This window comes from Lathyrus oleraceus, chromosome 3 (genome assembly GCF_024323335.1).
Source record: "Lathyrus oleraceus cultivar Zhongwan6 chromosome 3, CAAS_Psat_ZW6_1.0, whole genome shotgun sequence".
In the NCBI taxonomy this organism is placed as follows: Eukaryota; Viridiplantae; Streptophyta; class Magnoliopsida; order Fabales; family Fabaceae; genus Lathyrus; species Lathyrus oleraceus.
This window is the reverse complement of record NC_066581.1, coordinates 531,635,586-531,652,731: the sequence shown is the minus strand read 5'-3', so window position 1 is coordinate 531,652,731 and position 17,146 is coordinate 531,635,586. Positions and strand designations below refer to the sequence as shown.

The 17,146-nt window shown below is 33.5% G+C and overlaps 2 protein-coding genes across 2 annotated transcripts; both read left to right on the top strand.

Moving 5' to 3' along the window:
• Nucleotides 1–3,534: 3,534 nt before the first annotated feature.
• LOC127131994 (uncharacterized) lies at nucleotides 3,535–4,028 on the top strand. Its single transcript, XM_051060864.1, has 2 exons — nucleotides 3,535–3,613; nucleotides 3,739–4,028. Exons 1-2 carry the CDS (start codon nucleotides 3,556–3,558, stop codon nucleotides 4,026–4,028), a joined length of 348 nt encoding a protein of 115 aa, XP_050916821.1. The 5' UTR covers nucleotides 3,535–3,555.
• A 5,705-nt stretch (nucleotides 4,029–9,733) lies between these two features.
• LOC127131993 (uncharacterized) lies at nucleotides 9,734–10,492 on the top strand. Its single transcript, XM_051060863.1, has 2 exons — nucleotides 9,734–9,746; nucleotides 9,855–10,492. Exons 1-2 carry the CDS (start codon nucleotides 9,734–9,736, stop codon nucleotides 10,490–10,492), a joined length of 651 nt encoding a protein of 216 aa, XP_050916820.1.
• The last annotated feature ends 6,654 nt before the right edge of the window (nucleotides 10,493–17,146 follow it).

The following is a 17,146-nucleotide window of genomic DNA, read 5'->3' as shown; positions in this document are numbered from 1 at the left end:
TTTATAAGATAATCTAAGATAGGAAATCTTAAGATCTTTAGGCAATAACAGTTACAAGAAATAACAACTCAGAGTTATACTTAAGATCTTTCAAATGAATTGTGATGTTGTAACCTTCCTTTGAGTCTTCAGCTTCCTTTTATAGAAACTGAGAAACATTTGTTGGAGGGTTTGAACATAGCAAGCAAACATAGTGAATAAGTATGCCAAGAGAGACATTGGAGACTAGCATCTAGTCTGAATCTTTGTCCATTAAATAATAACATTACTCTTAGCATCTTTCAAAGTAATAGTTATATACCAAAAGGTAGAACATACTGAAGATGTCACATCTCTATTTCTTGAGCCTTGCAAAACCAAACTGTAGTTGACTTTATCTAGAAATATAGGGCTTTGATAAGACAATACTGCTTTTGGTACAGTGTACAAAACGGATGCCCTTCACCCTTTAAGATTCTAAGTTGTCATCAGAAGCTGAGTCTTGAAACTAGAGTCTGAACCTTCAGAGTCTGATGCCTTCAGATGTTGATGAACCACATCAGATTTTGATCAAATCAGAATAAGGCAAACATTCCTTCTTCACATATGCTAACAACCAGGATTAACTTTATGCTTGTGATTATGCACACTTAAACAAAATATTAGTGAACCTTATTATTCTTTAAATACATTGTTATCATCAAAACCTATTAAGGGTATAACCAAATCTTGTTTCAACACATCTTCGGGGAAAATATGAAAGAAGTTAAAGTGAAAGAGGTGTGACTCATGTTAGTTTTATCGGGGCGTCACTATACTGGTCAAAAAGTATAGATGTACATGTTACCTCTGCAATGACATGGACACTTAGAGGTCTTAAGAGATATATTACATTGTATGGTGGTTAGGACTTTCCCACGATGGCGAAAAACATTGTATGATATTATTTTGTGGTGGTTTAGAGAATCTACTTGCATGAGGTAAGAGGCTTTGTATATGAGGGTATGCTTAGGTATAAGCGTATGTAAGGTGTGATTTGTATAAGTTAAGATATGGAAAGAGGTACTTATAGAGGCTTTAGGCTTAAGATTTTTTTAGAAAGGTCACTGTCCACCTTAATCTGGTCTCATGTTCTTCTTAGTTGTACTAGTTCAGACCAGTAGTCCTAAGCATGAGACTTAATATAGGTGAATTGATTGAAAATATTACTGAACTCTCCCAAATTTTTAGTCTAAATGTATGACCCTATTAGATTTACTATGATCCATCATCTTAGGTTTCCTCTAATCTATTTATCAATAGAAAATCATAAAAATCAATAGAGTCCTTTCACTGAATTATTTATCTAACAACATTGATATCTTTCATTTCCGCAGGATTTTCTTCTATAAATTAATCACATAAAACATTTAATTTTTTTTATTACTTTTTTTTGAAAATGATTAAATATATTTGAATTTTAATATTAAATTAAATTAAATAAAATAAAATATGTGTCATCGCACGACACATCTTTCTATTAATATTGTTTCACATCTATATATTATATATGAAATTGGTCCAACACAAAAATTGATTTGCATATAGCAAAATCTGAACAAGAACCTGAAAGAAAAACACACTATAAACACCCAAATTTCCACCAGTAGGCCAAAGAGGGAGGGATTTCTTAAAAATTCACTTAATCTGATAGATGATAATCATCATATCTTCATTTTCCCCGTAGCTTAAATAATAGTATTATTTTTTGAGAAGGGATATTTGTAATAGATTGTTTTGGAAATCCTAATTTATTGTAATATAATTAAAGTTTTTATTCCAAATATATCCATATATATATATACTTTTCTCTGTATTTAATTACTTATTATTTTCCATATATATCCATAGCTTAAAAAGTAATATAATTTTTTGAGATGGGATATCCATAATAGTTTGTTTTGGAAATTCTAATTTATTGTAGTATAATTAAAATTTTAAATAGAAAGTTTTTTCATGATGGATTTTTTTTATATTCCTTAGTTATGTTTTAATAGCAAAACATAATATATATATATATATATATATATATATATATATATATATATATATATATATATATATATATATATATATATATATATATATATATATATATATATATATATATATATATATATATATATATATATATATATATATATATATATATATATATATATAAACGACAAGAACAAGCAAAATTCAAAGAACACTTTAATATTTTATATTTTTATTATGGTTAGTTATAATTTATGCCTCTCTATTTTACATGATTTACGAAATTGACTTTCTATTTTAAATTTAAATAATTTTGATCTCCTCCTCTTATTTTACACTTAAAATTAATGATCTTTTTATTGTTTTAAATGACAATTTTTTATGAAATATGAAAAACTATTGTATAGATATTGAAAAAATTTATACATAAAAATATAAGTTAAAAGTGAACTATTAATGGATCTTAATATGAAAAATAGTCGGAGAAAGACCAAATCTACTTAAATTTAAAAATAGAGGAATTAATTTTTTAAATTAACTAAAATTGGAGGACAAAAGGTATAAATTAGCCTTTTTATAATTGAAAATATTATAAAAGTAAGATGTCCAATGTACAATAATTTTGAGTAAGAATTTCATGTGATAATATTTTAGTTGTAATATACATTATCGTTTTGCCAATCAATTAAAAAATAATATTACCTATATTGTATGGTAAATAGAGAAACTTATCACTTTTTTTTTTGTAATATAGTAAAATACTCTAAACATTATTAGACTGAAATAAGTAACAAATAAATATTTGAAATACAAAAGCATTAACCGTTAAACACAACCTTATTTAATACAATTTTTTAATTAAAAAAATTAAACATTCTTCTAATAGATGGGATAAAAATATATTTTCTTAAATGAAATATTGAACCGAATCAAATAGTGACTCTCCCCTTATACACAAAAAAGTGATTTTTTCATAAAAATTCATGGATTCAAGTACGGTTATTTTAACTTTAAATTTTTGTTTTTTATGTTTTCAAAATAAAATGTTACGATTAAAAAAATATATATTATAATTTTTAATTCTTTTTATAAATTAAAAAATTAATTTTGATATTCTATAACATAAACATACATTATTAAAGATCAAACAATAGTAAAAAAAATACATTTTTTAAAATATATTTATTTAAAAAATACGTATCTCAAAAATAATTTTTATTAAAAAAACTATTTGAGATAGATTCAAATTTAAATAATTTTTAAATTTTGATTTCGAAAAGAAAAGTTATAGGAAAATAATCATAACATTTTATTTTTGTTTTTTAAAAAAAAAATTCTCTATTAATATTTTTTCAACAGAAATATGTTACCTTATAAAAATTATTTAATAAAAAAAACTTAAACAACCGGCCAAACAAAAGAAAGAAAAATTAGAAAACAAACACAAAATTAGTAATTACCTTTAATTTATTTTTCCATTTGATACTATAAATAGTGTGACAATTACCACTCTTTTCTCACACAAGAATAATTTACACGTTTACACTCATATCTCAAATGGCCTCTATTTTCAACATTCTCTCCATCACTCTCTTCCTTGCCCTAGCTTTCCAAGGTATCATATACCTTTCATATTTTATAGCATGAAAATAATCTCTTCAGTTAGGGTTTTTGTTTTATCAACCAATTCCTTTTTTTATTTTAATAATTTTGATGTTTAATTTATGGTTGATATTGCAGCTTATGGAGAGCGTTGTAATTTGAGTAACATTGAGGTTAAACAAACCAAAACATCAGGCTCAGCGTGGAATGTTACTGTGACCAACAACTGTATTTGCACTCAAACAGAAGTGAAGTTCAATACCAAAGGGTTTAAGTCAAGCACACCTGTTGATCCAACAATCTTTAGCCAAGATGGTCTTCTCATCCAAGGAGCACCATTTTATGGATTTCAATCTGCCACCTTCACTTATACTTCTGCTTCTCAATTTAAATTTGCACCAATTTCATCCCTAACTGAATGTTCTTAGGAATTAGAATTATGTTAGGATTATTTTTTGTTATTAACCAAAAATAAAATAGTTACACATTGTATCAAGTTTTGAAACCACTTTGAAAATATCAAATATATTATATACGATATTCTCTGTTCCTTTTTAAATTGTTATATCAATTCAGTTTTTATTTTTTATAAATATTATTTAGTTATGAATATAAATTATGGATGTTTAAAATCCATGAAATGTGTATGCTTTAACCTATGATCTTGATTAGGTTAAAATGTTAGAAAGATAACTTAGGGTAACATGATTTTGATGGTGATACTTGGACGTGAAGGTACCTCGGCGTGTATCGCAGATGAGTGGTAACTTGATTTGTGAATCAATAGGCTTTGTATGGAACATGTTGTAATGGTATGAAAATTTTGGTGAATGTGATCACCTTAGTGATTGATGAGTGCAATCAAAACCCAGTGATTGAATTATTTATAATATTTTTCCCTCTATCTATCAAAAACTATCAAAAAGGTTGATATAAATAATCGTGATTAAATACTTTATTTTTTTCAATATTTTATTTTATTTTTCCCTATTTTTCCATATATATATATATATATCGTGATTTGAATTATAATAGAAAATTAATATGTTATTGAAAATATTTGATGACATTATATATACCTGATCCCACAAATCAACAATGTCGGCAGGGACGATGTTAAACATGTGTTTCATTACATAGTACCCACACTCGGATCCCTCAACTTGTTTCTTAGTCTACAAGTTTAAATATTTAATGAAAATATAATCACATATTTCATGAATATATATAAGTGAAGGTTACAAACTTACCTTGGGCTCACAAAATGCGAGCTTTTTTTCTAGAGTTGTTCAACCTATATTGAAAATGATTTAAAAATATTACACGCTAAGATAATTACAAAGTCAAAGAAAATATTACTAAAAGTCATATGACCAAGTTCATAGTGTAACGAACACAATGTAATTATCACATCCGTCTGAAGAGATATGATGATCAATTGATAATGTTATCTAAATGAACAATATAAGTATACATAATTAGTATTTGGTAAAACATGAAAACTAACTATAATAGAGAAACCATAATTTTAAAATGACTCATTTATTGAACAAAACTTATAGTAAACTTATCTTATATCTTTAGAAATGAATGTACCATAATGAGATATACTTACGTGCACCAAACTTGTAGTAAACCTATGTCCAACCACCATTTTCCAACAATCATATATTTTATATCTTTAGAAATGATAAATAATTCTGTTAACCTATCTTTCTCTGGATCATATTCTAGCGGAAGAGAAAATGCCGCATCTGTAACACCCATATATAATATATGTCTAGAATACACATTATACATAGTGTAAAATTGGTACTGAGATACATAAGCGCCTAGCAGCACAGTATACATATACATACATGCCAAAAAGAAACATAACATGGCACAAAATGTACACAAAAGTGCCCAAAATAAAACTACTAGGAGCTAGATCATTAAACAATGATCCCAAAAATATCTACACAACAAAATAGCCATCCAGTCGACAGGTAAGCAAGACATCACTCTATCTTGTCCTTACCCTTCACCTGTTCAGAACCACCTGAAAAATAATCAACAACATGGGATGAGATAATAATCTCAGTGGGTTCTCTATCTTATGGATCCACTCGGCTCTATAGGGTTTTCTAATCAATATTCAACTCAAGTCAACAAGGGAACGAAGACTTAAGCGATGGGGAAACTAACTCGTAATGTATGGTAACATGCACCTGAGTTCTCAAAACTCAACCACGATCATTATTCAGATCACGACACATCAATTCCCGAACGAACTTACGTCTAAGCCATGCCCGGTTCATGCATGCTCGTATGATTCGACTTTCGCGGTGGATATCGGGTCCTCTATGAGGCTTAATCCCCAGTTCAAGCGACCGTCACCCGTATGGGCCTCTAACCCACTTAGGGTCTCTTTCATCGTATGGGCCTCTAACCCACTTAGGTGTCCACCTTTCCCCCACGGCCGCCGTGGTTGGGACTCAAACCCAATTGAGGGTCGAATCATCGGTCTCACATCCCAATGCTTACTCATTTAAGCATACCAAATAGAGATGTGCACCATCACAGAAAAACACACATTCTGAATACATGATCGGTTCCAAAAATCATCGGTTCCATGAACCATAACAAAATCCATCAATCACATGCGACTTCATTCACCACAATACACAAACAATAAACTGACATGTTCCATACAATGCGTCTCATTCACAATCAAGGCAACAATTCGTCCACGACCTCCACATAAGCGTCGTACAAATTAATACCTTCATTCAATGTTATCTAAGTTATAAACCTAGCTTATGGCCTAATACCAATCCTAGATTAACTTACTAGATTCATCATGTAATTTTCACCATTAACATGTATTCAACATAAGCATAGCCTCACAAATGATTAATGGTTGGAAGAATGCATTTAGAAACACTTAAGAAATGGATTTTGAAGTTTTTAACACAAGTCAATCGATTGGTTGGGGAGGCCCAATCGATTAGTTCCTCTCACATTTCTGTTTTTCAAAGTTTACTGAGGATCAATCGATTGATCCTGAGTGTTAATCGATTGGCTCACTAAAAAATTTCCACTGTTCATATACAGAAAGTTTATGCAATCGATTGTAATGCACTGTCAATCGATTGATCCTGTAAAAATCACATTTTCTACAGAACAAAAGGGTTGTGCAATCGATTGGTTGCAGGGACCAATCGATTGGTCCACTCACATTTTCACATTTCCAATTCACAGAATACCATATCCTCTGTTATTCCATTTCTAACAAAACACCACTTCTTCTTCCAACAAAACCCATCATACTACATGTTCTTATACACATATAAATCAAGGATTCCAAGCTCATAATCACAAGGATTTCAAGGTCATAACCACAACTACAACAAATCATGTAATCACAACAATCATGAAAAATATATCAAGGACATGTTCATAAAAACAACACCATCAAGAGAAATATTCATCACATAGCATGGATTATTCATGATTTATCTATGATTCTACAATCCTAACTTCTAGAAATATAAGGTTTCTAACTAGAATCCACCTCAAGAAATTGAAGAGGAGAAGTTGTTGAAGATGAGTTGAGGATGAAGATGATGGTGTAGGTTCCAAGCTTTTGATTCCTCAAAGTTCTTCTTCTTCTTCTTCACTAACCTTGTTTTCTCTTCTTCTCTTGAGCTCCTTATTTCTTTCTATTCTTTCTGATACCAAGAGAATACAATTGGTATGTGGTAGGTAACATGAGGTAGTAACACGTGGTGGTGAATGATTCAAAGACTAGTTGCAAGTGGCCAAGAGAATGTGTGGTAAGAAAGTGGTTATAGGTAGTAACAAATATCTCAAGTGGCACCATACTTGTAATATTTGTTCTACCAGAGCTCTTGACCCATTATTAGTGTTATTAAAATGTCTCAATTAATAAAAGGTCAGTCCCAATTAATATTAATTAAGTCAACCTGAACTCACTATTTACTCTATTTATCCCAATCAGCAACTTTTAGAGCACATAAGAACTCAATTGATCTCAATTAATAGGAATTTAGGTATTTAAGGAAATATGGGGTATTACAGCATCTTCTTTGTGTATAACGTAATATAACATGTTGAAATATGATTCTTCAGTGGGAGCCAATAACCTATTTTGGAACTCTATATCGGTGGGGGCGGTTGAACAACTGTCTTTTGTGCTTGCACCACGTAAAACATTTCTATCAAGTAATTGATCATCAACATCATCATCTTCATTTGTACACTATCACTACACCAAAGAAGACTTTAGATAACGCTTATTTTTATGTTAGACAACGCTTTAAAGCACTGCTTATTCTGGTGTTGATGTAGGTATAGACAACGCTTATTTTTTTATGAAAAAACACTGGCTCAAGTGCTTTTTAAGCAGCATTTTCGGTTAAAAGTGCTGGTGTAAGTTCTATTTAGACAGCATCTTCTAGTTAAAGCGCTGGCATATTGTACCATTAAGAATGGCTTTTTGAGAAAATCGTAGTCATATGTCAACTTAAGGCTGCATTTTTTTGAGAAAAGTGTTGGCTGAAGGCTTGCGTAAGGTATCATTAGACAACATCTTTTTAATAAAAGCGTTGGTGTAAGTTCACTTTAGGCAGCATTTTCTAACAAAAACGCTGGTGTAAGTCATTATTAGGCAACACTTTTTGTTAAAAGCGCTGACACAAGTCATCATTTCGTAATGCTTTCGGCTAATAAAAGTCGTCTTGTAGCCTTATATACTTAACACAACAATGCTATAAAAACTAAAAATATAAATAAAATTCAAAGTTAAATAATTCAACCTTTTAGCTTATTATTTTACAGTGATATATCGATAACTAACAGTACTTCTATTAGTTAGAACATATATATATATATATATATATATATATATATATATATATATATATATATATATATATATATATATATATATATATATATATGGAGAGAGAGAGAGAGAGACTTTTTGAATTATATTAATGATTTTATTTTATATAGTAATTTTTTTTTAAATAACAATATTTATTTATATATTAATGATAAAATAATACCGGTATATCAGCGCAATATCGATATATCATAAAAAGTGCAATTAATTTAAGCATAGATGTGTGAAAATGCCGGATCAACTTCCACATCAAATAGCCAAAATTTCGATGCGCAATACCTATATACCAAATATCTAACAACACTAGTGTAAATCATGGTACAAAATATGTATCACATATATGGGTGATAAAGAAATTTGAAAACTATTGATCAATATCATGTTTATAATATGTGAAAGAAACCCTCATTATTTGAAATTCCTCTAAGCTTCTCCATGTGTCAGATACTACTAAGAAAATTGAATGTTATTATAAAACAAAACACTTCTTATAATACAAATTTCTTTAGTAAAAAAATGAAGAAAACAAGTTATAGAACAAAACTGAAAAATAGATTTATAAATCAAACCGTTAAACATAAGGAAAATGAGCTATAAAACAGAACTGAAGAGGTGGTTTATCACTATGTCATGCAAAGTGATTCACACTTTATTTCCCTTTTGATGGCAACCTATAGATTGACAGCTTGGAGGTTAGAATGAAAACACTTAAAATAAGTTACACTCCCTCTCCTAATAGAATAGCCTAAATTAATTTCACTTCACTCCCTTATTTAATAACTGCATTTCTCTCCCCAGATAGATGGATATGTCCAAGACTTAATCATGTTTATGTTGAAATATTAAACTTGATTTGGGGCTAATTTTATTATTTGATTTTGGGCTTAGTTTATTTTGTATAATGTTTCTATAAATATCTTGTAGTATTTGGAGTGTCTAGATATTTCTTATGATTGTAATATTTTTTAGAATACTCTTTGAATATCTAGAGTTGAGAACTCTCTAGAATTAGTGTGTCTAGAGTTCTTCTTAGAGTACTATAAATAGAGATGTAATCTTACACTTTTGCTTCAAGCAAAAAAATACAAAGCTCTCTATTCCATAAATAATTCTCCTACCTATCAAGTTTCTATTCAAGCCTCTAATATTCCCACACACTTTTCCTAAACACATAAATGGTTTATTTCCAACAAAGTGGCATCAGAGCTTCAAGGTCCTAAAAAAATGGCGAATGGAGGTTTTCCTTTTCAAATACTGATGCTCAAAAAGAACAACTATGACAATTAGAGTATCAAGATGAAGGCGCTACTAGGAGCATAAGATGTGTGGGATATCGTTGAGAAAGGCTTCAATGAGCAAGATGAAGCCTCGCTAGGCCAAGGTGTAAAGGAGACATTAAGGGAGTCAAGAAAGAGAGACAAGAAAACTTTCTTCCTCATTTATCAATCGGTGGATGAAGATACATTTGAGAAGATCTCCAACGCAACGACGACCAAAGAAGCATGGGACAAACTTCAAACTTGCAACAAAGGAGTGGAACAGGTGAAAAAGATCTGTCTTCAAACTCTTAGAGGTGATTTTGAATGTTTATTTATGGAAGAGTCCAAGTCAATTTTTGATTATTTTTCTCGAGTATTGGCTGTAGTCAATCAACTTAAAAGAAATGCCGAAGGTGTTGATGAGGTGAAAGTCATGGAGAAAATAATTCGCACTTTAAATCCAAGTTTTGACTTCATTGTTACCAACATTGAAGAAAATAGGGATTTAAAGACCATGAATATTGAGCAACTCATGGGTTCCTTACAAGCATACAAAGAAAAACAAAAGAGAAAAATTAAACAAAAGGAGGCTATGGAGAAACTACTACAACTCAACATAAAGGAAGAAAATTATGCGAATTACAAGAGCCAAAGAGGACGAGGACATAGAGGAGAAGGAAGAGGCAGTTATAACAACTACTCTATCAATGGAGAAATAAGTTAGAACCCACAAGCAAGAAGAGGTTGTGGAAGAGGAAATTCATGGTCGAGGTGTGACAAATCACAAATCAAGTGCTTCAACTGCAACAAGATTGGTCACTATGCACCTGAGTGTAGATTCTCGAAGAAAGTTGTGGAGAAAGCTAACTTTGTAGAATAAAAAGGCGGAGAAGAAGAAACGTTGTTGCTCGCGTGCCAAAACCAAGTTGAAGAGAAAAGAAACAAATGGTACCTCGACACCGGTGCAAGAAATCACATGTGTGGCGATCAAAGCATGTTCGTAGAGATCAATGAAGCGACAACTCGCAATGTCTCATTTGGAGATGACTCAAAGATACCGGTCAAAGGCAAAGGTAAAATTCTTATACGCTTAAAAAATGGGAGTCATCAATTCATATCCAATGTCTATTATGTTCCTAACATGAAGAATAATATTTTGAGCTTGGGACAATTATTAGAGAAAGGCTATGACATCCACTTGAAAGAACATAGTCTTTTCTTAAGAGATTGTAGACATAACTTGATTGCTAAGGTGCCTATGTCAAATAATAGAATATTCCTCTTGAACATTCAAAATGATGTTGCAAATTGTCTCAAGACTTGCTATACCGAATATTCGTGGCTATGACATCTATGATTCAGACATCTCAACTTCGACAGTCTAAAATGTTTGTCAAAGAAGGAAATGGTGAGAGACTTGCCTAGTATAAACCACCCAGACCAACTATGTGAAGGATGTCTAGTTGGGAAGCAATTCCGAAAAAGCTTTCCAAAGGAATCAACGTCAAGAGCGACAAAATCGCTAGAGCTCATACACACTGATGTCCGTGGACCAATCAATCCAAACTCTTTTGGTAAGAGTAAATACTTTCTCCTCTTTATTGATGATTATTATAGAAAAATATGGGTTTATTTCTTGAAGGAGAAGTCAGAAGTGTTTGAAAACTTTAAGAAGTTCAAAGCCCTTGTGGAGAAAGAAAGTGGTCTTTCCATTAAGGCCATGAGATCTAACCGAGGAGGAGAGTTCATTTCAAATGAGTTCCAAAAATATTGTGAAGACCATGGAATCCGCCGCCCACCAATAGTGCCAAGATCACCACAATAAAACGGATTAGCAGAGAGAAAGAATTGGACCATACTTAACATGGTGTGAAGCATGCTTAAGAGCAAGAAGATGTCGAGAGAGTTTTGGGCCGAAGCAGTGGCATGTGCGGTTTATCTGGCAAATTGTTCCCCAACAAGAAGCATGCATGAGAAGACACCACAAGAAGCATGGAGTGGAAGGAAGCCTGAGATCTCTCTCCTCAAAGTGTTTGGAAGCATTGCCTATACTCACATTCCTGATGAAAGGAGAACAAAGCTCGATGATAAAAGTGAGAAGTATGTATTCGTTGGTTATGACTCAAGCTACAAAGGGTACAAGCTCTATAATCCAAATAGTGGAAAGATCGTCATAAGTCGTGACGTGGAGTTTGAAGAAGAAGATTGTTGGGATTGGAGTGTTCAAGAAAACACGTACGATTTTCTTCCTTACTTTGAAGAAGAAGACGAAATGGAATAACCAATGATAGAGGAAAATATTACACCACCGGCCTCACCGACACCAAGGTTGGATGAAACAAGCTCAAGTGAGAGGACACCACGACTAAGGATATTGAAGAGCTTTATGAGGTAACCGAAAACATAAATGACATTAACCTTTTTTGCCTTTTGGGTAATTGCGAGGCTCTAAGCTATCAAGAAGAAGTTGAAAACGTAAAGTGGAGAGAGGCCATGGAAGAAGAAATCAAGTCAATCACGAAGAATGGTACATGGGAACTTACTACACTTCCACAAGGACACAAAGCAATTGGAGTAAGATGGGTGTACAAGGCGAAGAAGAATGCAAAAGGAGATGTGGAGAGATACAAAGCAAGATTGGTGGTGAAAGGATATAGTCAAACAAAAGTCTTCCTTGCTCAACACGCAAAAAAGATACTTCCTCCACTTTAAACAAAATTTTAGTAGAAAAGATAACTACTATGCTATGATACAAAATCAGAAGTATAACAGTTGTGTAACAATCGCAACAATTTTCAACCTTTCTAAGATTTATAAGATAATCTAAGATATGAAATCTTAAGATCTTTAGGCAATAACAGTTACAAGAAATAACAGCTCAGAGTTATGCTTAAGATCTTTCAAATGCATTGTCATGTTGTAACCTCCCTTTGAGTCTTCAACTTCCTTTTATAGAGACTGAGAAATAGTCGTTGGATGGTTTGAAGATAGCGAGCAAACTTAGTGAATAAATATGCCAAGAGAGACGTTGGAGACTAGCATCTGGTTTGAATCTTTGTCCACTAAATAATAGCATTACTCTTAGCATATTTCAAAGTACTAGGTATCTACCAAAAGGTAGAACAGACTGAAGATGCCACATCTCTATTTCTTGAACCTTGCAAAACTAAAACCTATTTGACTTTACCTAGAAATTTAGGCCTTTTATAAGACAATACTGCTTTTGGTACAGTATACGAAACATATGCCCTTCAACCTTTCAGATTCTAAGCTGTCATCAGAAGTTGAGTCTTGAAACTAGAGTCTGAACCTTCAGAGCCTGATGCCTTCAGATGTTGATGAACCACTTCAGATTCTGATCAAATCAGAATAAGGCAAATATTCCTTCTTCGCATATGCTACCAATCAAAATTAATTCTATGCTTGTGATCCTGCATACTTACACAAAATATTAGCAAACCTTATTATTCTTTAAATACATTGTTATCATCAAAACCTATTAAGGATATAAACAAATCTTGTTTCAACACATCTTCGAAGAAAATATGAAAGATGTAAATGTGAAAGATGTGTGGCTCATGTTAGTTTTACCGGGGCCCCACGATGGGCGTTGTAACACCCCGATAATAATAAAATAATTATTTGAATTGAGTTAATAATTTAATTATTAATTTAATTAAATAATTGGAAATTTTATTATTATTATTATTATTTTTTTGAATTATTATTATTTTGGAATAATAATTATTATTTGGAAAATATATATAAGTTGGAATTAAGGAAAAAGTCCCATTGGGGAGTAAAAACATTTCACGTGAAAACAGAGAAAATCGTGAAAAGGAAAAAGGGCAGAGAAGAGGAGAAAGGAGCTGAAGAGCAAAGGTTGAAGAACGGAAAGGCTTGAAGCTCAAAGATTCGCCGGATTGTTAAGGTAAGGGGGGTTTATCGTCGATTAATGGGTATTTTGGGATAATATGTCATGGGTAGTGATAAGCCGTTAATTTGACCCTAATTGGGATTTGTAAATGTTGAAATGTTGTTGGATGAACTGTGCTGAAAGTTGAAATTAAATCGGTATTTGTGTGAGTAATGTTTTCCCGATCGTATAGCTTTTTACGGAATCGGAATCGGAGGTCCGGAAGTCCTCCAACGGCGGAATTCTGCATTCTGCCGTGTGTTAGCGCAGGAATTGTTGTTGGTCTGCGTTAACCGGTTAACCCAGGGTGTTAACCGGTTAACACTGTATTGAAATGTGAAAATATTGAGTTTTTGCCTGCGCTAACCGGTTAACCCAGGGCGTTAACCGGTTAACACTGTTGCGTTTTGCCAGAAAGTGAGTTTTTCCTGCGTTAACCGGTTAACCCAGGGCGTTAACCGGTTAACACTGTTGCAGAGTGAAAAAAATTATTGTTTTTAAATGTGGTGTACCTAATTGAGGGTTGGCCTATGTTGCCTATGGTGTAATAGGGATAAATTCCCGCTGTTTTGAGCAGTATATGCAATATTGAAATGTACTAATATTGTGGTTGTTGTTTGGCATAATCTGACATGCTTATGTGATGAAAGATTGATGATGTATAATGATGTACATGATGCTGTGAATGTATATATTATGCATGTATGTGTGAATGGACTGTTGTATGGCTCAGAGTGTGAGCATATGTTTATTCTTGAATTATTGTTGATGTTGCATTGCTAGATGATTAGCATGCATGGCATAGCCTTCGGGGCTGTAGCTAATTCCCATAGTGAGGAATTAGTGAGTGAACCATTGTGGGTTTGTTGTTGATGTTTGCATACTAGATGATTAGTGTGCATAGTCTAGCCTTTGGGGCTGTAGCTGATTCCCATGGTGAGGAATTAGTGAGTGAGTCACTAGGTCTCAAATGAGTGGGACTAGTGAGCTTAGTAGCCGTATCTGGAGGGATCGGTGAGCTTGAACTATATGTTCAAGAATAGTCGGTACCGCATGTGTAGAGTCTCATTGCATAAAAATATGTATGGCGTATAATATGAATGGATGTGTTCCAATATTATACGTGTGTTGTGTTGTTGTAAGTATGATTTGAGATTATACTGGTATTGTATATTGATGTTGAGTATGATGTTTAAGCCAATGAGCTATTACTGAATGTGTATTGCAATTAGGGTGATTGATGTGTTAATTACTTGGCATTACATGTTGTTTTATAATGCTTATTATATTGATTGAGGAACTCACCCTTACAACTATTTTTCAGGTAACGAGAAATGAGTTGAGTAGAAGCAAATGCTTGGAGTCTAGTGTAGTCTCCCTAGTGGGTCATGCTCTGATAGATGTAACATCGGGCGGGAACACTTTGATTATTATTGTTGTTGTTGTTGAACTAAATTACACGTGATGTTACATGTTTTGCATGATTGAGTTGATCTCTATCCGCTGCGTAATTGTGCAAATACTTTATATTTAAATTAACTAAAAGAGCATGATGGTTATATTGTTTAAATGGTGTGGAATGTTTGTGTGACACCCTTGGTGCACTATTACTCTGATTATATGTTTATTATTTTAATTAATTTTTGGGGTATTTTAGTAGGGTGTTACATTAGTGGTATCAGAGCATAGTCGGTCGTGTCGAGTCGTAATTATTCTGTTTTCCCTGTACGGGATAGGTGTTGTGTAACCCTATCAGTACTTATTGTTTTAGTTTGTTGGGTTTTCAGAATAGAGATGGCTGGAAGAGGTAGAGATGATGCTGCGATTGCTGAGGCTCTGGGTATGCTGGCTGGAGTACTTGGAGGGAATCCAAATGTTGTAGGAATGGGAGCTGCTCGTCAACTGAGTGAGTTCCAGAAGAACAATCCTCCAATGTTCAAGGGAGCATACGATCCAGATGGTGCTCAGAAGTGGTTGAAGGAGATCGAGAGGATCTTCAGAGTAACTGAGTGTGCGGATAACCAGAAGGTCAGGTTCGGTACACATATGCTGTCAGAGGAAGCTGATGATTGGTGGGTTGCTACCCGCACTGAGTTGGAATCTGCTGGGAATGCTGAGATTACTTGGGCTGTGTTCAGAGAAAGATTCCTGAGAAAGTATTTTCCAGAAGATGTCAGAGGAAAGAAAGAGATAGAGTTCTTGGAATTGAAGCAGGGTAACAGGTCGGTTACTGAGTATGCTGCGAAGTTCACCGAGCTGTCAAAGTACTATACTCCCTATAATGAGGCTGCTGGAGAATTTTCGAAATGTGTGAAGTTTGAGAACGGGTTGCGTCCTGAGATCAAACAAGCTATTGGATATCAGAGGATCAGGGTGTTTTCTGACTTGGTTGACTGTTGCAGAATTTTTGAACAGGATTCCAAGGCTAGAGCAGAGAGCTATCAGCAGAGGGTTGATAGGAAGGGTAAGAATCAGATGGATCGTGGAAAACCGTATGCAGCTGGCAAAGGTTTTCAGAAGCAGAGTGGGATGAAGAGGCCTAGTGGGGGAGACTCTAGTGCTCCTGCTAAGTGTTATAGATGTGGTCGGGCTGGACATCGTGTTCATGAGTGTACCAGTGCTGAGATGAAGTGTTTCAAGTGTGGGAAAGGTGGTCACTTGGCTGCAGAGTGCCGATTGAAGACTGTAACTTGTTTCAACTGTGGAGAGTTGGGTCATATCAGTCCCCAGTGTCCTAAGCCGAAGAAGGAGAATCAGTCAGGAGGCAAGGTTTTTGCTCTATCAGGTTCTGAGACTTCTGCAGATGATCGTTTGATCAGAGGTACGTGTTATATTAATGGCTTTCCTCTTATAGCTATTATTGACACAGGTGCTACTCATTCTTTTATATCTGTGGATTGTGCTGTGAAGCTTAAGTTAGAGATATCTGAGATGCGTGGAAGTATGGTGATTGATACTCCTGCAAAGGGTTCAGTGACTACTACTTCGGTTTGTTTGAGTTGTCCTTTGAATATTTTTGGTAGAGATTTTGGGATAGACCTTGTGTGTCTTCCATTAGTGCAGATTGACGTTATCTTGGGTATGAACTGGTTGGTGTTTAACCGAGTTTATATCAACTGTTTTGATAAGACGGTGATATTTCCTGAGATTGAGGAAGGGCAGAGTCTGTTTCTATCAGCCAGGCAGGTGAATGAGGAAGTGGCAGATGGGGCAGAGTTGTTTATGCTGTTGGCAACTTTAGAGGCTAAAGATAAACTGGTGATTCGTGATCTAGCAGTGGTGTGTGACTTTCCTGATGTGTTTCCGGAAGAAGTGAATGAGTTACCGCCAGAGCGTGAAGTTGAGTTCTCGATTGAATTGGTACCTGGTACTAGACCGATATCGATGACTCCGTACCGTATGTCTGCTGTTGAGTTAGCTGAATTGAAAAGTCAGTTGGAAGATTTGTTGGATAAGAAGTTT